Source organism: Lycium ferocissimum, chromosome 10, assembly GCF_029784015.1.
Source record: "Lycium ferocissimum isolate CSIRO_LF1 chromosome 10, AGI_CSIRO_Lferr_CH_V1, whole genome shotgun sequence".
Classification (NCBI taxonomy): Eukaryota; Viridiplantae; Streptophyta; class Magnoliopsida; order Solanales; family Solanaceae; genus Lycium; species Lycium ferocissimum.
In genome coordinates, this window is record NC_081351.1 from 30,160,273 (window position 1) to 30,183,829 (window position 23,557).

At 32.5% G+C, this 23,557-nt stretch overlaps 1 protein-coding gene, 1 long non-coding RNA gene and 1 pseudogene across 6 annotated transcripts; 1 reads left to right on the forward strand and 2 right to left on the reverse strand.

Moving 5' to 3' along the window:
* Positions 1 to 3,175: 3,175 nt before the first annotated feature.
* On the reverse strand, positions 3,176 to 6,494 carry LOC132034787 (cytochrome P450 CYP82D47-like; annotated as a pseudogene).
* Positions 6,495 to 12,682: 6,188 nt separating this feature from the next.
* On the forward strand, positions 12,683 to 16,486 carry LOC132033306 (uncharacterized). Of its 5 annotated transcripts, none has more exons than XR_009408698.1 (6): positions 12,698 to 12,748; positions 13,031 to 13,164; positions 14,520 to 14,579; positions 14,907 to 15,031; positions 15,817 to 15,965; positions 16,085 to 16,486. It is a non-coding gene; the product is annotated as an uncharacterized LOC132033306 (long non-coding RNA). The 5 variants fall into 5 exon arrangements; XR_009408700.1 differs by lacking the exon at positions 12,698 to 12,748 and adding an exon at positions 12,789 to 12,903; XR_009408701.1 differs by lacking the exon at positions 13,031 to 13,164 and having other exon boundaries at positions 12,683 to 12,748.
* A 473-nt stretch (positions 16,487 to 16,959) lies between these two features.
* On the reverse strand, positions 16,960 to 19,319 carry LOC132033308 (cytochrome P450 CYP82D47-like). Its single transcript, XM_059423253.1, has 2 exons — positions 18,263 to 19,319; positions 16,960 to 17,675 (listed from the first exon to the last, which is right to left on the reverse strand). Exons 1-2 carry the CDS (start codon positions 19,247 to 19,249, stop codon positions 17,052 to 17,054), a joined length of 1,611 nt encoding a protein of 536 aa, XP_059279236.1. The 5' UTR covers positions 19,250 to 19,319; the 3' UTR covers positions 16,960 to 17,051.
* Between the last annotated feature and the right edge of the window lie 4,238 nt (positions 19,320 to 23,557).

Here is a 23,557-nt window from a genome sequence, read left to right on the forward strand (position 1 = left end):
GAAAGTTTATATAATGAAATAACCTATCACTGTGTCTTCAAGATTATACTTAACAAACACGCTGAAATAGCCAAAACACCTCTTTAGTTTAAAGTAGGAATATACTCCTAAGTAGTATATACTCCTAAGTACTACTACTAAGAACATTAGTAAATCATCGAAATTATGGCTGTTGTATTTAATCTGTTATAGTCACCAGTGATACTTCATATCCTAGATATGTTGATGTTTTTGTATTTTGGCACGGACTTCACTTGTGGGGTAGGATTGGCAATTGGGGTCTAGGACCACTAACGTAATTTGAAATTTTGGATTTGTGGTTTTTATACATCATCTCTTAATAATATCCCTTATCACGAAGTCAAGAGTTAATTTCCTAAACGGTCATTCATATTTAAATCGCTTCTCTCATATTACTTTGTTTCTTTTAAAGATTTCAAATATCACCAACTATTTTCATTTTTCTAAAAAAATACTAAAACATTGTAAACCTCTTTCTCCATACATACTTACGTCATTAATTAAAATTTTATTTTTTTAATAATAAATTTATGAAATATTTCAAAGACCTCCCTCTAAATTTATCTTGATAACACTTAGTTCCCTTGTGGTTTGAGATATTTACACTAACATCCCTTATTTCAATTTTTGTATCCAAACTTTTTTAAATAATTAGAAATCTATATATTTCAAATTTACCCTTTTATAACTTAATTATGTGAACAATGTTTTATAACAGTTCTCTCCCCTAAAATTGTTAGGATTGTTATATTAATAGTTAGGCTAAAAATTTAAAACTATCTTATATCTAATAAGAAATCCTAAATTTTAGTGTTAATGTAATATCACTATGAGAAATCCTAAATTCTAGTGTTACGGTAATATTTCTCTTTGTTCTTATAATCATGTTATTAATAACAATATTTGGGATAAATGGAGCACATCTCGCTTTTAGTATTTAGAGGGTGAGATGAATAATCAATTTTTTAAATTCTAATATTTGTATAATTGCAATAAATTTTATACTATTTTTTTTTGTTAAGCATAATTATATCTACGAAAAAGGGTTGGAAAATGTATATACAGCGTGAGACTTTAAAAATAATTAATGAAGCAAAGATGAAGTCCAAGCTTTTGAATCAATTTTCATATAGTTGTTGAATTTCATGTTTTAGCGTTCGAGATTAATATTTTCAAGCATAACAAAAAAAAAAAAACCAACACTTTACCTATAAAATTAGATAGTTATAAATTAGGAAAAATCTTACGATCAATGAGAAACTATTATTAGTAAAAATTTAAACATTATAAATAAGGTTACAAAAGGGTATATTAGCAACATAAATAATTTTTAGTATTTAAAATTAGTTTGATTACAAAAGAATCAAAACAAAGGAAGCTAGTGTAAAGGGAACTAAGTATTATAAAAGCAAATTTGGGAGGGAGGTTTTGAAATTATTCCATAAGTTTATTATTAAAAAAAAAAAAATTGAATGTGGTATGGCACATTAACTGCTAGAGAATGTATGGTTTTATAATGTTTAGTATTTTTGAGGAAAATGAGATAGTTGAGTGATATTCTAATCCAAAAAAACAAAAGTGATATTAGTATAATTTTTAAAACATTTTGTGACACTTTTAGGAATTAACTCCGTGACGTTATCTTGATTTATAGTGAAAATCTTGCAAAAGTTAAATATAGTTATACCTCTACAGTAATACTAGTTGATAGGAGAGAGAATTGGCAACTGGTAATGCAGGAACTACTTTGTTTGGGAAAAATGATACAAATAATGCATATGGAGGCTACTATTGTATTGGAGCTCCTCCATTTCTCTTCTCTCCATTTTTCCCAAGTTCTACCTTAGATTAGAGACACATGACATGAGTTAGAATTAATGAATAAGATTTAATTGACTAAAACAAGGCCCTAACCATAGTTCATATAATTAATAACTTATCCATTAATATATATTAGAATATTTTTCTCTCTCTACCTATTTTACTTTTCCTACCCGGTAAAATATCTTTTACGATTTACCCGATTATCTTTTGCCACTAAATTTTTTTTCCCCAATAGACCCATTATTCAATTGGTGATATTTTCATTTTTTCAATTATGATGCTTACTAATTCACATAATATATACCCCGTTATTCAATTGATAATTGTATATTTACGAAAAGAGGTTGTCTATATTATGAAAATATCACCATTAAAGAGTTGTTATGATCGAAAAAAAGATGGAATATTATAATAGGAAGAGAGAGAAAATATTTTAATATATTTATGGATAAGTTATTAATTATATGAACTATGGTTAGGGCCTTATTTTAGTCAATTAAATCTTAGTCATTAATTCTAACCCATACCATATGTCTCTAATCTAAGATAGAACTTGGGGAAAATGAAGAGAAGAAAAATGGAGAGGAGCCCAATCCCTCATATTGTATGTTTGTTAATTATTGATAGCTATTCCCACTTTCCCAGCTTTTATTTTTAGTTAAGGCGTTATCATTGGCGTCAATCAAACCACATAAATCGATACAACAGTATACACACACATACATACAATCATATACACACAATACATCTATATACAAGCAACCATGGCTTATAAAATTAAATTAGGGAATCAATCAATCACTCTAGTTCCATCCCAAATTAATCAATCTGGAACAGGAAATAGTTGAAATCCTATTCTATTGAATGAAAGTAGTTAAACAATTACAAATAAAAAAATTAATCTCTTGATAGTAACTTTTTTGGTCAGCAAAAGACATCGTATTTTGTGTTGGGTTGGGTCAGGTCGAAATTTTATATGAGCCAATAAATTAAGACCACATGTTAATTGAAATTTAATGAAATGTCATGTAATTGTTCCGCTAATGGAGGGGCAACTTTAAGCCTGAAAATAACTTTAGGAGCAAATTTGATCCAACAGGTGGAAGCTAAGGAGGGCATTTTTGAGCTATTTATAAAACGTTAGGACATTTTTTATCCAATAGGTGGAAGGAGGGCATTTTTGAGCAATTTCTAAAATGTTAAGGGCATTTTTTACCCTTTTCCGTTGATTAAATATATATACAAAAAGAAAATGGATAAGGCTAAGTGGAATGGTAAGAATTTTTCATGAATTACACCTCAAAACTGGGACTTCTGAAATCTCCTTTATTATTTTCACTTATATTACAAACTAGGAGGAGTAGTATTCAACAATTGCATGAGGCATAAACTTTATTAGCATTTCATTCGTAAAGAGTAGAATCCAAGCGGGGAGCCAGGAGAACTTCGACCGGAGTAGCTTTGAGGATTGCCAATCCAGAGCTCTCACTCATATCAATTGGTTCATCCGAAGGCCTCTTCGTGTCAAAGCCCTGCAGCAATATGGCTATTACAAAGGGCATAACTTGAAGGGTGAACGAAATTCCAGGGCACATTCTTCTTCCACTACCAAATGGAATCAACTCAAAGTGATTTCCTCTAACATCGACATCTTTGTGTGTCGTCAAGAACCTCTCTGGCTTAAACTCGTGAGGTTATGGCCATATATTAGGATCATAATGAAATTTCTATATGTTCACTAATAAGCGAGTGCCTTTTGGTATATCGTAGCCACTAACAAAACAATCCACTATGGACTCGTGGGGTAGCAAAAGTGGTCCGGCTGGATGCAAACGTAACGATTCGTTAACAATAGCTTGAAGATAAACCAAGTTCTTGATATTCGATTCTTGGACCCATCTGTTCTTTCCAACGTGAGCGTCTAGCTCATCTTGGGCCTTCTTTAGGGCTTCATAGTTGTTGAGGAGTAAAGATAAAGTCCATGTTAGAGTTACGATCGTGGTGTCGGTACCTGCTGCCAACATACCCTACAACCAAATTCAACAACTTCAGCAATCAGTTTGACATATGAACTCAACAGAGAACACTCTCATTCTTGCCTCGACTCCGGAGCTCCAAAATAGGGTAATTTTATGAGACAGTCAAAGTTGAAAGGTTAATTTACACCTTAATTCTCGTAAAAAATGGATACTTTGGAGTCCACACACTTCATGTTGGAACTCTATTAACGACAATATGGATATGTGGCAATTATATAACAAGTAGTGTATGAATAGGCCGAAAGTATAATGGAGGGCGAGTTGGAGCAATTTCAAATTGTACATATAATTGGTCTATAAGGAGTTTGAAGTGGTCTTAAGAAGGTAACGAAGAAACGTACCATACATGTAGCTTTGATAGCAGTATCAGCATCAAATCCAGGAAGATCTCTGTCTTCACAAATGGAGAGCATGACATCCATGAATCCCTCTTCCTTTTGTGCTCTACTAACCATTCCCTCTTCCTTTTGTCCTCTACTAACCATTCTTCAACAACAGAGTCCATTTCTTTAGCAGTCTCTTTCATGGCCTTCTCATGACCACCTATATCCAGCCACCTTAAATAAGGTAAAAAATCAGCCACAACAAAAGCCCCCAACAATTCAAAAAAGCTTCTGATTGCTTTGTGAGTTCTATTTTTTCCTTCTTCCTCATTACCCTCATATCCTTTTCCAAATAACATCTTCACCATAGTGTTCAAAATTAAATCCCCAAAAAATTAAATCCCCAAACCATTCCTTCATCTCCATCTTCACAGCACCATGTAAATTACTAGTACTCTTGTTCTTCGTCCAGTAATTATACGTCTCGTTGATAGCTGATTTTACTTCAAATTCTCGGATGTGTTTGAGCATTTCGATTCGCCTTGTGGAAAGAAATTCAACTGTGACTATCTTCCTGTTTTCTCGACAGTAAGGTCCGTAAGGAGCTAGCCCCAAGACGGCATAATTGTAGACTAAGATATCTGAAGCTATGGATTTGGGCCGTTTGGCAAAGACCGTGTCATTTGTGGTGAAACATTCTTTGGCTATTTTGTGATCACTCACAATTACTACTTGATTTACGCCAAGCTTCATTCCGAAAATAGGCCCGTACTTTTCCGCCATGCGGGCCAAGATTTGGTGAGGCAGCTGATCGGATTCGGTTCCACTGAGAAGGTGGAGATGACCGATAATGGGCCGTACTCCTGCTGCTTCAGGTACCCTTCTATTTCTACTCTGCCATTTAGCTGAGAAAAAATGTTTGTGAAGGAAGAAGAAAAAAATAGAGAAGCTAGCTAGTGTAATGGCAATGAAAAAAAAATCCTTGGCTAAATTCAACAGTATACTCTAAGAAGGAAACAGTGGTGGAAGTTTATATAAATTCTTCAACCATATTGTTGAGTCTTCAGGATTTTTATAACATACAAGCTGAAATAGCCAGCACAGTCTTCAACCGTATTGCTGAGTCTTCAGGATTTGGTAGGATGGATAGGATGAGATTGAATTATTAATCCAATGGGATTAGAATTAATCTTATGTTTGGTTGGTGGGATGACTTCCTTTGATATCTCATCCAATCCCATCTACATGGGATAAGAGGTGGGGTAAGTTATCCCACATAAAGGGTGGGATTAGTTATCCCATCTTATCCCACCCAATCCCATCTACATGGGATAACTTATCCCTTCTACCAAACGACTCCTACCAAACGACCCCTTAGTTGCTGAGTCTTCAGGATTTGGTAGGATGGATAGGATGAGATTGAATTTTTAATCCAATGGGATTGGAATTAATTTTATGTTTGGTTGGTGGGATGACCTCTTTGATATCTCATCCAATCCCATCTACATGGGATAAGAGGTGGGGTAAATTATCCCACATAAAGGGTGGGATTAGTTATCCCATCTTATCCCACCCAATCCCATCTACATGGGATAACTTATCCCTTCTACCAAACGACTCCTACCAAACGACCCCTTAGTGTGTAGTATGCATTCCTACTAAGTACTATACTAAAAACATTAGTAATCATCGAATGGTCGAAATTATGCTGGTTATATTTAGGACCCGTTTGGCCATAAGAATTATTCACTTTTTTCAAGAATTTTTTTTCACTTTTTTCAAAAATTAGTGTTTAACCATGAAAATTTCAAATGTATTTGAAATTTGAAAAACAAGAAAAACTTGTTTTTCAAGTTTTTCACTTTTTTCACAACCAAAATAAATACATTTCAACAAAAAAATACTATTTGCAAAAACTATGGCCAAACACAACTTCAACTCCAAAATTCCAAAAAAAGTGAAAAAGTTTTGGGTTTCTATGGCCAAATGCCTACTTAATCTTCCAAGTGCGGATTCCACTTGTGGTAGGGAATTGGCGGGGTTTAGGAAATATGATATTTTTGGATTTGTGGTTCTGATTGGGTTGATTTTTTAAACTTTTTAGAGTTTGGATTGGACTACGGATTTAGTATTAACCATGGGATATCTATCTATCTATATACTAGTGTCACTCGGCCCGTACTAAGCCCGAGCCCAATACTAACATTAAAATTAAAGTTATAATTTTTTTAAAAAAAATTCTCTCTCTTTCTGACATTAAGTTACTGAAGGATTGGTACTTCGCCATTTTCTATAAAATCTTAAAACCTAAATCATAATATAAAAGTATTTGAAAGTTAAAGAAGAATTTCCTTTTATTTTCAAATTAGAGCTCTTCTCCTTTTTATTTCACTGAAGGCTTTTGAGAATATAGTGTCCAATAATTCAAATTGAACTTTATCATATGTTGGATTTATATCACTCATTTTTTTCTGAACTAAATCAATACTGACTAACCAATTATTGCAAAAAGATATTTGAGTGTCCAAGAAATGCTGGGACGATTTTCAACCTCAAATAAATAAAGAGACTATGACTTATTAACTGTGGATAAGTGATATTATAAATTAATTGAAAATGAACTAATGCATTACAAAGCAACAGTCTGTTGACGAAGCTAATTATTTATTTGCAAATTTTTTTCTATTTTTCTTTATCGCACTGGGTATTTCAATATCTATTGTGGAAATTCAGTATCAAATAGATCGGTTTATTGTGTTTGCAAAATATTCCAAGAATAAAGAACAAATGCGACGATCAATTTTAAGCTCAAATTAATAAACAACACAAAACTATATTCATTTATTTTATTAGCCACCCTAAAGGCACTATTTTCAATAGCAACCTCACCATATAAGAGCTCAACAAATTATTTTTAGTAATGTAAAATTGTGAAATCTCTAGAGGAGTGCCATAAACAAATATTGTTTGTGGAATCTATATTTTTTGAGCTTAAGACATGAGAAGAAGATCCTATAAATAGACATGTAAGTATCTATGTTAGTGATACCCATCTCAGAAGACGAAATCATTAAGCAATGAATATGCACAATGTCTGATGTGTCTTAGTAGATTTATTATGGCATAGTGTAATAGTATGTTTCTTGATTTCATTTTTTTGTTAAGGAAAAAAAGTTTTCCTTCCTTCTCATTTTATATGAAGGTATTACTATTTGGGTAGTCAGATCATTTTTCTTTTACTATATTTTTTAATTTTCTTTTAGAATATTTTGAATTACTAACTATGTGGACTTATAGTACTTCTGAATCATTAAAATAAATTTACATATTTAAAAACTACAAAAAAAAAAAAAATATATAAATAATTTCTCTCCTACGTGAATTATTATATTTTTAAGATTAATTTTTTGTTGACAAAAGCTTATAAGTAAAATAAAAAAGCGGCACATATTTGTTTTACCACTTAGAAAATTAGTGACTAAACACCAATACATACAACACAAAAAGTTGGTGCGGGAGGAAGGGGGGGGGGGTGGAGGGGGTGGAGGGGGGTGAGAGATTGAATTAGGGTCTTGCAAAATATCTCAGAAGTGTTCTTTTCTGATTTATCAAATTATGTGATGGCAATTAAAGTAATATTAAACTAAATTAAGGGCAACATAAAAGAGAAATAAGACAAACTCTTAAAGTTGAACAACAAATGAACACATCTCACCTATAAAAGTAGCTCTAAGAAATTACAAAAATAACCACAGGACTACAGAAAAACTCCCCATATATATATATACTAGTGTCATTTGGCCCGTGCTCTACATTTTAAATTTATAATTACAACATTTTTCGTGTTTTTTTTTTTTTTGCTACGCTTGCCTTTTGTTTTGTTTTTGTAACACTAAATTAGTTGTAAAGGTAGTTTGACAATTTCTCAATGTTTCTAAAATATTGAATCACATAAAAGTTTTTCTAAGTTCGAAAACATCATTTTTCTTAAGAGTATATTGAGACTTCCTTTTTGTTTTCAAACAAATGCACCAAAGTTCTCTTTTTTATTGTACTGAAATATTTGGGGTTAAAGTCTTTAATGATTCAAATTGAGTTATACCTTATGTTGGAGTAGCTTATTTATTTTTTCCTCAATTAAACTTATATTGGCTAACCTATTTTTGGGGAAAAATAACATATTTATTGTATTCGGGTAATATAAAAATATTTGATGCTACAAATTGTTATATGATGACATCAATGAAATTAGCTTATAAATAAAAATAGCATTTAAAATTAAATTAAAAAAAAATCGTGATATGACGAAATACTTTTGTAGATATTCCTTCAAAATAAATCATACCAAAGGAATTGAAAAGTTAATGAAATCGTTTGTTTTTCTTAATTTAATCTTTCCTTTTCCTAAAAAAAGCATGTTAAGAAATGATGTATTTTTTTATTTTCTAAATTTAATTTATTTTTAAAAAACAATTATACAGTAATTTTTTAAAGGTTTATGTATAACCTTTTTCAAATATTTTTAGCTATATATACAAATAATATTTAATTTAATAATTTATCATGAACTAATGTAGAAAGAGAATGTCCCGATAATTTTTTTACTTGTCTATAATAAACGTTATAGGAAAATAATAATTTGAAACAAGTTCAATAATCATTTCCACATAAAAGAAAGACACAATTTTTTTGATCAATTTTAAATTTGGTTGAATAAATAGATTTTTTTTTGTAGTGTCGCTATCACCTTTTCCACATCATCACTCCTTGTAGCATTAAAAAATTCCACATAGTTATTTAAATTTACAAAAATAGAACTTGCAAGGTAATTAAAGCCTCAATTAGGGGTAAATGGATAAAAATATTTAAATTTGGTTGAAAAATAGATTTTTGTGATGTCACTATCACCTCTTACACATCATTACTCTTTGTAGTATTAAAGCTCATATAATTATTCATATTTACCAAAATAAGTGATAACTTTTAAGGTAATTAAAGCTTCAATCGGGGATAAAATGGATAAAAAAATCATGTGAGGACTATAAAAGTTAGGATATATATATAGTAGTAAAATATATATATATATATATTATTTTAAAAGCATAAATATAAATGTTGATTGACCAAAATAGCCTTAACATATTGAACAACTTTTATACCCTTACTAAGCTCTAATCCTATTTCTTTTGGATACACTTCTTAAACCTAAACCACGTTAGTAATGAACTACACAAAGCCAACAAGTCTTTGTGTGATAATAGAACTCGTGAAGCAGGGGCGATTTTACGTACTAATTTTGGGTCACGTGAACACATGGTCTCTCCATAAAACTAGGTATTTTATGTATATATTTTAAAAATTGGTATAATATTAACTGCAGGAACACATGCCACAAGAAGGTTAAATGGTGCACTTAGTTGAATGTTGAGTTATTTACCTAGAGGTCTAGGGATCAATTCCCACTTAATACATTTTTCCTTCTTTTTTTTAGTGGTGAAACCATGCTTTAGAAATCCTAGATTCACCTCTGCGTGTAGCCACCAAATTTCAAAATGGTTAGGAAAAATTACTAGTATAAGTTAATACACCAAACACATGGTAAGAAGCCACTGGAAAACACAAGGTAAGAAGCCACTGGAAAACATGGTAAGAAGTCACTGGAAAATGGATTTTCCCGCTTCCTAGAAAATATTAGACCTAAAGTAACGCACTAAAACGAACAAAACTCAATCCCAACTAATTAATATCACCTACATAGGTATTTTTCATACATAAAAAGCAATTACAGTTATGTTGTCAAATATTCCTACTACATTTATCTCCAACAACGTGCTTGTACGTTGATTATGCTTAGTTTTTGTTAGATTTCATCCGAAACTGATTTTCTTTGCTTTTTCTTATTTTCAAATTTGTCTTTTTTAATCTTTCTTTAGTTCTAATGGTTATTGTGTTGTTTTTTAGATATCACTTTGATTTTTATAGGGAGTGTTTGTGGGACTCAATATGCAATCTTAAGAGTTGCTTTTGATTTGGATTCAATATATTTTAGCTATAAAATTGTTGTACTATTTTTTTCTCTTTGCCATCACTAGCAGATTACGCAGAAACGAAAGGTTGGGCATACTGATGTAAATATTGAAGAGGACATAACTGGTAGTGGTAATCACTAAGACCAAATTGGAAAAAGTTTTCCTCTTTCATGTTTTTTTTTTTTTTAATTGTATTATTTTGGTTGACCAAAATATCCTTAAAATATTAATCGGCTTTTATACCTCTGAAAAATAAAGTATTTTTTAGAAAAGATTATTCTATATTGGATAGTATTGTTAGTGTTTTAAGATTACGATCGTGAAAGCTATTGACTGCTAGGTTTTGACTATTACAGGTTACCTTGAACAAGGTCAATTAAACTGTTTAGATACATTAATAAATTCTAATCAGTATTTTCTAAATTTTAGTCAATATGTTAAGTTAGCTGTTTAATTAAAAATAAAGAACGATAAAAAGGAATTATGATGAGCTAATTAAATGTGACACCAATCCGTCTTTCTCCGCTAAAAGATGAAGGATGTCATTTTGAGTTAGATTGAAAGAATTATTTGAATAAAAGTAATTTTCTATATGAAGCGGTAGAGACTATATTAAAAGAGAAACTAAAAATTTTTATACCTTCAATAAAGAAAGTAAAATAAATAAAAAAGAAAAAGACTCTAAACTAGCAGTCAATAGCTGTTATACCATTTTAAAATTGAATTATTACTTAAAATAGATTATAAATGAATTATTTGTCTCTATGGTATTAAGTAATTGGTTATGAAATATTGCCGACACTTTACTCACAAACGAATATACAATTGTGGAAGAAGCAGGGAGATAGCATAGCTAATGTTGAGCGCCTGAACATCTACGTGCTATTATTAAGGTGCGAGGCACGTTCATAGAGACTAGTACTGTTAAATATGTGTTTAGATACTATAGAATTATTTTTTATTTAGTTTTAACAAAGATTAAAATAGATCATATACTGGTCTATGTGTCCGTTTACTTATATAGTGGATGATTTAGTGTATAGAGTTTTATTTTATGCACAAAAGATTAAATTATCGATTCTTATAAGAATAAAATTTATGTTCACAATCGAAGATGAAATTGGATAACTATCGGTATGATTGTCGCACAAAATTAAATATAATCTATCTTGATTATGAGAACTGGATTGTTCCAACTTCTTGTGCTAGTAAATTTTGTATCTACGAAACAAGACTGAGTAGAGATTGTAAAAGCGTTTTTATTTAGACAAAACATAATGGTAGATTTCACCATCTACGTGAAGAGTGAAACTAAGGTCACTAAGCTATTGAAATATGTGATTCTTAGCATGCATTAGAGCTCGGAAGAAGTTTCATTGATTTTGATATATATATTATATGTATATTAGAAGTTGTAGTAATTACTAGTAACTATTAATGTGCCTGGATTCTCTAGCTGCCCATAGATATTCATGCAAGGTGACAATAGCTTATTGATGAAGAAATATAAAAAAATGAAAATATCTTCTATAGTTCTATCCATTAATTATGGTACTTCCACTAAGTTGTCACGTCGGATAATTCATCTCTGTTGTTATCCTAGAGGGCCCGTTAGATTCTCTTTTCAGAAAAAAATAAAATAAAATATTTTGAGTAGCAGACTAGCAGTAAAAAGTTATTAATATTATAAACTATTTATCAAGTTGTAATTTGGATGTATTATTAATGATTATACACCTACAAGTGTATATTGTATCACTTGACTTAAAATAATAAATACAACTTGAAAGTACAAGTTGTATCTTAGTTGTACCAAGTAGTGTTCAAGTTGTATCTTAATTGTACCAAGTAGTGTTTAAATTGTATATATTGTAGATTTAGCAGCAAAACTCTTCTAAATAGGGAGCTTGGTTTCTCGTTTGTAACATCAAGAAAAGATAATAATATAATCTCTCTCTCCTCTCTACAAAGTTATTAATTTGCTTCTCTTATTTATTTCCAATTATATATAGTTTTATAACAATTAGTTATTTTTCAAAAGTTAAAAAAAATTAATTTTTCTCCAATTTCCTTGATCAAACATAAATCGTTGTTATAAAGTACATTTTGAATTAATTAATCAAATACGACTTACTATTCTCTAAAATTATTTTTTCCAGAAATAGTTCTTATAAGAAAAAGTTTTACAAGTAAGCCAAATTTAAAAGTTGTATTTCTTTCCCAAAATTAAATAAAGTAACACATAATTCAGATACTACGACGAATATTAGAAGTGAACAAGAGTGCGTACGAACAGTGCAACTATTTATTGTACATGAAGTAGTATTGTTTGTCCCCAATTTTGTCGTATTTCATTAATGAACACGTGGATTCCACTTTTTCTATTAGTAAACCACGTGTAACCATATCTTACAACACTATTTGGGCCTTATATCAATAGTCTCTGTATGTCTCTCTATCCCTACTCCTTACTCTGTGCAATTTGCTCCCCTGGCCGCCATCTCTCTGTTTGGTGAGTTTTTCAAAAGAAAGAAAGAAAGAAAAGGATGTTATTTGCATGGAGCGACATGATTTTTTTGATTTTTTTAATCTTTGAGTCCTGTTGTCACAACAATGTTGCAGAGAGAGAGTGCTTGCGACACGAGACATCTTTAATTCTCATACAAGGTTAGGATGCTAAAATTTGTTGTGTCTATACACACATTCAAGTGCATATAGAACGTTCTATTTTAAGAAAAATTATGTTGTAGACATAAGACATGTATTATAAATGTGTATGTTGCAAAATTTGCAGGGTCTGAACTATGAAAAAAATCATAAACAAAGATGTATATGCCAAGCCGCAAAGTTCAACAGAAGATAGCTTACGCTTGGCCTTGATTAAACTATTTGTGAAAGGAGAGAAGGAAAACATAAGATGCTTTGAAGGTAGAAAAGCTTTAGTTAGATCTTTCCTCTACCTCTTGGTATATAGAATGTAAATAATATGGATCAAATGCTAGGTTCATTCTACCATTCCCAAATGTCGATTATCTTTCAGCTATTTCCACAAATTTGAAATGGTACATGTGCCTAATTTTAGACTTATTAGTGTATATTCAATTTACATGCCCTTTTTCCCTAAATGCACCACATAATTGTATTTGTAGAGAGATTCATTCATTTTCTTTCCTTTGAAAGGAGGCGGTCAATCAAAAAGAGATGTTAATTAATCAAAGGTCCAACTGATCACCACGCCTATATTGTAGATATCTTTTTTTCCGCCTCAGCAAATCGTTTTTTTTTTCCACAAGGAATCATGATGTCTTTCTACGGAATTGCGGGTGTCTTTAGAATTTCAAAAATTGAAAAAAAAATAAAGTCATCAACGAAAAGAGAGGGATTCGAACCCTCGGTACGATTAACTCGTCCAACGGATTAGCAATCCGCCGTGCTAAAGAGAGTGGAGGTTCGAGTCCTCTTCAAGGCATAATATTGAGAATGCTCATTGAATGGTTCTGTTCTCCTCTTCTTAGCTTATGGTCTAATTTTCAGGTATTTGTTTGTAGGTCCTTTCTCTTCGATCTAACTTTAAGAGGGATTTTCTATTTGATCTAATCTAAAATTTTGGAGTTAAGAAAGTAAAGACGCGAAAAAGGAGAGGCTCTTGGAGCTCTTTACCAGAATTAATGGTGAATCTTTTGCTAAGAGTTTGAAAAACAAATTTCTGGCTAAATATTGTTATTTTTCTTTCCCTCAGTCTATCAGGTAATTCGATCCATAGCAGATTTGACCACTAAATGATTATGTATGTTCAAGTAAATTCAATCTATTCCCAATAGGGATAAAGGATAGAGGTTGGGGTGCATGGTGTGAGATTTAGAGTGTTACTGCTCTCTATTCTTTGAATTTTCTGTTGGACTCTTCAATTATCAAGTGCCTCGTCCTCTCTATAATGGGGTCCCGTATTTTTATTTTTCAAAGGTTATCTTTTCTTATCTTGGAGAATTGCTGATTTACTTACCTGTATCACTCTCTCTCTCTCCATATATATTCCTTATGAATCAATTCATTTTTCCTAAAATGAAATTGTGTGATTTTTAATATGAAAATCGACGTTTATGCCCTTCTCCACTTGTGCATCTTCCGAAAGATGTAATATTTTTATTTCTTCTTAGTTTTTCAATTGCATGTCTGTTACTAAATTTTTTGTTTCTATAATTTTCCTTGTCGAGATTTTAGGTGCACTTTTCTATTACTGATATTTTTGTTCCTCTGTTTTGTTTCATCTTTTTTTATTTCAGTTTTTGCTGTGTCGTGATAGTCCATTCATGTGCCTGTTCTGTTCAACATTTCGGAGTCTGGTGAGTATTGCTCTTCTATTGGCATCACAACACACTTTATTATGAATAGATCCAAGTAACGAGGTGTTGTATATTATACAGTAAACCTCATCTATATGACTTCGAAATCTATGAATCGAGAGTATATACACTTACGTTATCATATCTCTTCTAGCTTTATTTTTATCTAGCTAAACCTTTTTATTTTCTTAAAAATATTTCTTTCTCTGTTTGTTATTGATGACTACCGTTATAATCTAAATGCTGAAAAAGGGTGTTCCTGATTGCAAGTTTATTCATTTCCAAATTAAGGAGGACTCTTTCTTATTTTCTGAGCTCCTCTTGTAGATTTCAGGTTTATCTTTCTTTCGGTTGGGGATGTGAAGTTGGCAGAATATGCTTTTCTGGAGTTTGTTTAGAATTAGTACGTTGTCATATTCAGATCTCAACTCAGGAAGACCTCCTATAATGTGGTAAGGGTCCTACCTATTGAATGAACTTTGCACACTTCTCATTTTAGGAACTTTCTATTAGTGGATTTTAAGTGTTAAGTATTTATCGAGGTGAAAATTTCAAGATGAAAAAGATCAATTCTATTCTTTGAAGGGATGAAGTAGGTGTGAAAAAGAAAAGGAATAGTTTGAAGACAGGGGTTGTAATATTCCTACCTTGGAGAAGTTTGATTGGAAATGTTTACCCCTCTATTGTTATTTCTGCATTGTACACGCTGCAGTAAAATATGATGCTTTTGTGGATGCTCGATGTAGAGGAAAAAGAATAGCAAACGCTATCCTCTGAGCAGTATTGATCAATGTGGACTGCACACTGTAGTTATGTGCTTTCTATTTTACCAGACTGTCTTCTGCAATGTTTTCATTATCATTTTCTGCAAGTAATACATCTACTTAGCCAACTATATCTTTATATAACATACTCAAATACATCATGTTTTGTTCTCTGTTATTTTACATTCAACGTTGTCCATAATTGATATTCAACTTTGTATCTGCTTTGTCAAAGTTGTAAAAAATAAGCAAAATATGTGGTTGACTGTTTTAGCTGTTCATATGCCATAACTCTTAGATTGAGCCTTATAATTTCCAAAAAATCCACCCTATGTTGCACCTTACGTACCAAGACCATTTCATTGAAATGACTTCTCATATGCTCCTCTTAGAGCTGTGTTAACAAGCAGGTGCGACTTGGAAGTTCAATGTGTAATTATTTTGGACATCTAATTAACAAAACTTAATCACAGGCGTACGCCCGAAATGAGGAGGCTGTATCTCAAAGTCGATCCTCATTGTTTGGATGGCAGACGCATATATAAATATATATCTCATTTTGCAGAGGTGATCAAATTGAAGAGTGAACATATTGGTGGAGCTTTTCCTAAAAATAATAGATGTAAGCTTTCCCCCAACAATTTCATGGCTATTATCTTTGTTCATTCCTTTTTTGTTAGATTTGTCTGATATTCGGTTTGAACTGTGCTGATGTGCAACTCACAACGAGTATTTATGAAGTATGTGCTGGAAGAAAACCACAATCAAAGAGTTGAAATCCTAGATTTGTACCTTGGGGTAAAGACTGCTCAGGCTCTTCTGGAGTTCCAAGAGCAACGAACAAAGGAGCCATAAGCAAAAACGGGTTGACGGGATTCAGAAGCTTCACTATCGAGGCAGTTCATTTGAAGACACTGACTACTCCATGAGAATGATGAAATTAAAGAGAGCTTTTGACTAGCTTCTTAATCTCTTATTTTCCAAATATGAGGTGATTCGGTATAGTAGACAGTTTTCTTGGTTAATAGCATAACCAATATCTTGCTAGCTTTTTCATACTGTGTTTTTAAATATATAGTGGTTTGACCTTGTTGACAATTCCAATAGGTACTAATGTGATGCTTCTGAACCGTGTTTTGACTACTTCATTGTCTAGCAATCTAAATTCAAATTGTGAGGTGGCTTGGGGAAGTTCAGTGCTTATTAGTTAACAATGTGTTCAAGCCTTATATTGTGAGATAATTGTTGATGTTTTAATATTCATCAAAATTGTTGTAACTGAAATCCAAATCAAATGTGAAATTACTGCAGCGTAGATCAGTTATATGAGTCTTTATAGCTTCCACTTCTTTATAGTTGAGTTGCATCTAAAGTGATGTAGTTACGACAGAGAGAAAGCGACAACAAAAACTCAAGGAAATTTCTTGAGAAGGTAATAAACCATGCATATATACATATATCCCTTCAAGCTGAACGATCCAAAAGTAGTAACTACAGTTGGGAGAGTACTGTAGGCTAATGTCACAGTTACAACCTGAAATTTCCAATGTAGGACTCTAAAAATAATGTCATCTTCAAGATGATGTCAAGAGTTACTTCTACAATCACATTTCAAATGTGGTAATTTTGTTGTTTCTTTATTATTTCACTTCAATAGTACAAACTATAGTTTACAATCGCGGCATCAGGTAAAACCTTCAGACGCATTTTATTCATAAAGATTGGGAGCCAAGCGGGGAGCAAGGAGAACTTCGAGCGGAGTAGCTTTGAGGACTGTCAATCCAAAGCTCTCACTCATATCAATTGGTTCATCCGAAGGCCTCTTCATGTCAAACCCCTGCAGCAACACGGCTGTTACAAAGGGCACAACTTGAAGGGCCAAGGAAATTCCGGGACACATTCTTCTTCCACTACCAAATGGTATCAACTCAAAGTGACTGCCCCTTACATCGACATCCTTGTGTGTCGTCAAGAACCTCTCTGGCTTGAACTCGTGAGGATTTGGCCATATATTAGGATCGTGATGAAACTTCCATATGTTCACTAATAAGCGAGTACCTTTTGGTATATCGTAGCCACTGATAGTACAATCCTCCATCGACTCATGTGGTACAGAGAGTGGTGCAGCTGGATATAAACGTAATGCTTCTTTGACAATCGCTTGAAGATAGACCAAGTTCTTGATATCCGATTCTTGTACCCATTTGTTCTTTCCAACGTGAGTGTCTAGCTCATCTTGGGCCTTTTTTAGTACTTCATAGTTGTTTAGGAGTAAAGACAAAGTCCATGTTAGAGTTACGATCGTGGTGTCAGTACCTGCTGATAGCAGAGCCTACCAAGCCAAATTCAACAAATGCAGCAATTAGCTCCACATAATCAATTGATAATTAATTGATGAAAAACAATTTAGATTATTATATGCTAGCGATGAAAACAATAAGTAAACCCTATTGATATAAGGAAAAATGATCAAAATATGCCCCTGTATTATTCAAAACTGCTTAATCTTGTCCGCACTCAGCCTTCTAAACAAATATTACATTTCGTTAGGAAAAAGTCTCATTCTTGAATCGATCCTTAACAGAGCTCCAAAATAGGGTAAATTTAAGATATAGTTGAAAGTTGTAACATAAATTTAGACTTTTTTTGTCCAAAGAATGTGGACACTTTGGAGTGCACTTATTTCATGCTTGAGATCTGCTAATGGCTAGATAGCCAGGAGGGGCAATTTCATGACGGTAAGGGTAATAGACCAAAATTATAACGTTGGGCAACTTCGAACGTTTTCCCTTGATATAATTCAATTGATCGTGACATTTTTCCTTAATTCTTAGTCAATTCATATAGTTATTGATTTATAAACCAAAAACAGAACAACTTTGGAGTAAATAGTTTGAAGAAGGTAACGACGAAACGTACCATACAAGTAGCTTTGATAGCAGTATCAGCATCAAATCCATGCATAGCTCTATTTTCACAAATGGACAACATGACATCCATGAAATCTTCTTCTTCACCTGATTTAATCCCATCAGTTTCCCTCTTCCTTTTATGCTCTGCTAACCATTTTTCAACAACAAAGTCTATTTCTTTAGCAACCTCCTTCATTGCCTTCTCATGTCCTCCTATATCCAGCCGCCTTAAATAAGGTAAAAAATCAGCCAAAACAAAAGCCCCCATCAGTTCAAAAAACCTTCTAATTGCTTTGTGAGTTCTATTTATTCCTCCTTCTTCATTACCCTTAAATCCTTTTCCAAATAACATTTTCCCTAAACTGTTCGTTATTAAATCTCCAAACCATTCCTTCATCTCCATCTTCACAACACCATTTAAATTACTACTGCTCTTATTCTTCATCCAGTAATTATACGACTCTTTAATAGCTGATTTTACTTCAAATTCCCTGATATGTTTGAGCATTTCGATTCGCCTTGTGGAAAACAACTCAATTGTGGCTATCTTTCTTGTTTCTCGCCAGTAAGGCCCGTAAGGAGCAAGTCCAAACATGGCATCTTTGTAGCCTATGATCTCTGAAGCCATGGATTTGGGCCTGCTTGCAAGGGCCAAATCATTTGTAGTAAAGCATTCTTTAGCTAATTTGGGATCGCTCACAACTACAACCTGATGAACTCCAAGCTTCATTCCAAAAATGGGACCGTATTTTTCTGCCATGCGGCCCAAGATTTTGTGAGGCAGTTGATCGGATTCGGATCCACTGAGAAGGGGGAGATGGCCGATAATTGGCCATGCTCCGGCTGCTTCAGGTACCCTCTTCTTCTGTCCATTGTTACTTTTGGTTGAGAAAATTCGTTTGTGAAGAAAGAAGAGAAAAATAATGGAGGTAGCTAGTGTAATGGCAATCAAAAAGAAATCCATGGTTAATAACATATCGGTGGGCTGTGTCATCTGCTCTAATGTTTTTTTTTTTTTAAAATAATAGGAGAGAAGCTTATATATAGAGATGGATAATAAGTGATACTCTATCAGTCTCAATTTATGTGGCATTGTTTGAATTAGTACAAAGTTTAAAAAAGAATGAAAGATTTTAAAATTTATATAGCTTAATATAAATTTTAAATATTTATGTGGTTATAAATTATATTTATATGCCTATAAAAGGATAACATTTTTTTTTAGAATGAATTAAAAAGATAAAGGCGCCACATAAATTAGACGCAGGGAGTAGGTGATAGGCTCGACCAGCCCAAAAAAACTTCTTGTACTGGTATTCGTCTTTTATTTGTACACTTACCAATAGTCAGTGTTTTCAACCATATCACAGTGTCTTTCAAGATTATAATGGACTACTAATTACTGCTATTACTTAAATTATTCGATCATCAATGAAAGTCCAATGGTGGTTGTATTTAATATACCATGTTATCGTCACCAACTCCACCATCGTATTGATACTTATCATATCCTAGATTAAAAGCGTTGAAAATTTAATCTTTTATTGCGTAGGGAAAAGATGTATTGATCATTTCCATGTCTAGTGGGGTCGGTCTAGCCACTTGCTAGGATACACCTCTCAATACGGAAATATAATATCCAATTTAACGGAGCACCAAATTTGCATTGGGAATAGAAACAGCGATGGCATGTGGAGGTTGACAGGGTAAGATAACAAAAACAAATGCCAAAGGGGGTATGACTTGGTAAACTTATGTAGGCGTAGTTAGGACATGAAGTTGGTGATATGTGAAAAGAAAAATTTGTAGTATTTGAAAAGTTAAAAAGAAAAATTGAGCTTGTGTTTGAATATATTTTCTACTTGAAAAAACATTGGATTTTGTGATAAAAAGTGATGAAAACTAAGTTTTCAAACTTTAAAAAAAGGCAAATGGCGGTTTTAGTCCCTGAGTTATTGTCTAATTATGATTTTAGCCTTTGTGTTAATGCACTAAGCATATTTAATCTTTAATTAAATAAAGTGTCCAATTTTAATCCCTAGACCTAACTTGAAATTAACACCGTTAACTTTAGTTACTTTTTTTAACCAAAAAAGAAGAGAGAAAATGGATTAAGGGTGCAGAGATGAAATAGAAAGGGAAAGCAGCACTAATAGAACTAATTTAGCCCGAAGAAGCTGAAATTCACGCCTAACCTAGCACTATCATAAGTCTTGCGTCATTTGTTTAAATAGAGCAGAGATGTATGTATACATTTACAGTCTAGGAGAGCAACTTGTTCTAATTTCAAAAGCAGAAAGTGCATGTGTACGTACAAATTGTTGTGAAATTCCTTAGTTTTAAAAGGATAGAGAAATGAAGTCACGCAAATGGCAACACCATTGTCCATACGCAAACAGCTAATTATACTATAGGTAATAATGAAGAGGTTATCTGGGAAGGGGGTAAAGGGAAGGGAGAGGGGAGACAACAAAAAGAGATGGAAGCTTGCAAACACTCGTATACCTTTTTTTTGTACCAAGTACAAAAGTTGTTCCGGCAGAATGATCGAAGTGGTTAAGAAAAGTAGTTAAAGTTAACAGTGTTAATTTCAAGTTAGGTCTAGGAATTAAAATTGCACACTTTATTTAATTAAAGGTTAAATGTGGTTAGTGCATTAACACAAGGACTAAAATCATAATTAGACAATAACTCAGGGACTAAAATCGCCATTTGGCCCTAAAAAAAAAAAAACTCAACTCCAAGTTAAAATAAAAAACTGACTACAAACAAAATCGAACAGCGGAATATTTACTGCGACACTAGTTTTACTTTATCATCCCAACTTTACTTAACCTTTCCAAACAAAATTCTTTAAGTTTGTTGTCGTTTTCTCTCTGGCCTAACTACAATGCTTCAAGAATTTTACGAACAAAACATTGATTATTTGATACATCATAATTAGAGGCGGATTCAGGATTTGAACACAACGGGAGCACCATTATCTTTAGTACACCAATTACTAGATACAAAGTTAGGCGTGCGACCATAAAAAAACTTATTGATTACAATAGCAAAGTACAAACTTCAATATTATCAAATATATTTATTTGGTACTACTATAAAAAAAACTACATAATCAACTCATACTTGAACTTGACACGTTTTCATTTGAAAAATAAAAATAAACCTAACTTTTCAAGACCTTAAGTTGATTGTACAAAATCCCAAATTTAAAATTATGATAAGATTTTAGGGCTCAAATTAAATCTATATAATTTTTAATTAAATTAAATCTATAAAGTTATGTATTCCTCAATCCCTAGTAATTAAATATTATTATATACTTATACAATAAATAATTTATATTAATCACTAAAAAAGAAGGGAAAGCTTTATTGTAAGAGAAGTTCGATCGTTAGCTCGAATTTCATTGGGAGAAATTAATGAATATCGACAATAGATTCGATTATGGGTGACGTTCCGAACCTAGTGATTTGTGAGAAACTTGATAATGGAAGAAGGGTTTGAGAATTGATAGAGCCAACGGAGTTTCTTTTTGCTTATTACGTTGAGAAAAGATGAGTGGGAAGTGGGAAAAGATCTTTTGGAATTTGGGGCTTTTGGTGGGAGGGATTTAATGGAAAAGTAAAATGGGAGGGAGACTAAATAATAAAAAGATTAAAAAGAAAATTAAAAATCTGCGTTAAGCGTAGGTTTGTACAATGTGATTCGCACAAATTTAAAAAAATAATTAAAATTGTAGGAGCCGAGATTTGAACTTGGGTCACAACTAGTGAGCATCAACGCAGAGGCAATCCTACCAACTGAACTACTTTAGCAATTATGTTTGAAGGGTCCTCTTAAAATATATGATAATTTTTCAATATATATATATATATAGGGTTTTTTTAAAAGTTACGGGAGGCACGTATCCCCCACCCTTCAAGGTGGGTCCGCCCCTGATCATAATCAATGTAATTTCACGTGGACTGATTAATAAATCTTGCTATATTTCCCATCATATATAAACATACCCTTGTTCCTAATTAGTAATTAGTCTTCTAATTAAGCATTCTTCCTCTTAGTTACAAATAATGGATTTCTCTCTGCCATTACTTGTAGGGGTGGGCATGATATGGTAGATACCGATCATCATATCGAAATCAAAAAAATTTATACCACGGTTTCGGTATTATGGTATTTGGTATGGTGGTATGCATTTTTAAAAAGTTTGGTATTCGGTACGGTATTCAGTATTCATAAAGAAAATACGGAAATACTGAATACCGTACCGAAGTATATAATTACATATATAATTCATATATCTTAGAATTATAATACCAACAAATATATAAACTAGTATTATTAGAAAACTAATTGTTTAAATATTGGAACTTTGACTATTCTATCTTGATTTAAATGTCTTTTTTGTGTAATTGATTTACAAAAGGGATAGCTTGTACTTTCTTTTGAATATTTTTACATGTGTAAGGTGTTTAGTACATAATAATTGAAACGTTTCTTAAGTTGCGGAAGTCCTAATTCTCCACGATATGAGTATATGTAAGTCGAAGTCGGACAAACTATGGTATCGATTTACCGTACCATAAAATACCGAAACCGACCTTTAAAATGCCGAACCATACCGAATTAATTTGGTACGGTATAGTATTTTTGGAAATCGAAAATCGAAATTACCGTACCGAAGTTTTAAATACCGTACCATGTCCACCCTAATTACTTGTGCTATACATTTACTTTTTCTCTGCTTCAATCATTTACATGCTTTTAAGGATTTTCAGTAACTAAAATGACAACGCTAACAACAGAACACCCCTCTAAAGTTGTCCGGTCGTGCCTCTAATAGGCCATCTTCGCCTTTTCAGTGGTTCTGGGCTGCCTCACAGAACATTTGGGCTCATAGCAGACAAACATGGGCCATTATCATTTTTTTTTGCGCGGATTATCTCTCATTTGGGGTGGTCTTTAATTTTTGGCCTTCAAATTGGTGGTCTTTAAGTTTTGTTCTTCGCCTAATACCCCGAGGTTGTGGGTCCGAATCCCAGCTCAGTGAAAAAAAATTGCTTGCTAATCCAAACTCTACCTTGCGATTTTTTTAAATTTTTTTTAACTTGCTAAGGTGGTCAACCCGAAACCAAGCGATCATAATGGGCAAAAAAAAAGAAAACCACCAATTTGAGGGGCAAAAATTAAAGACCATCCCCAGCGAAGGGCCATCCTGCAAATTGCCCGGTTATTATCACACTAAAATTTGGAGCCCATCAAGTGAATGATTGGAAGATAACCCAAGATTGCTTAA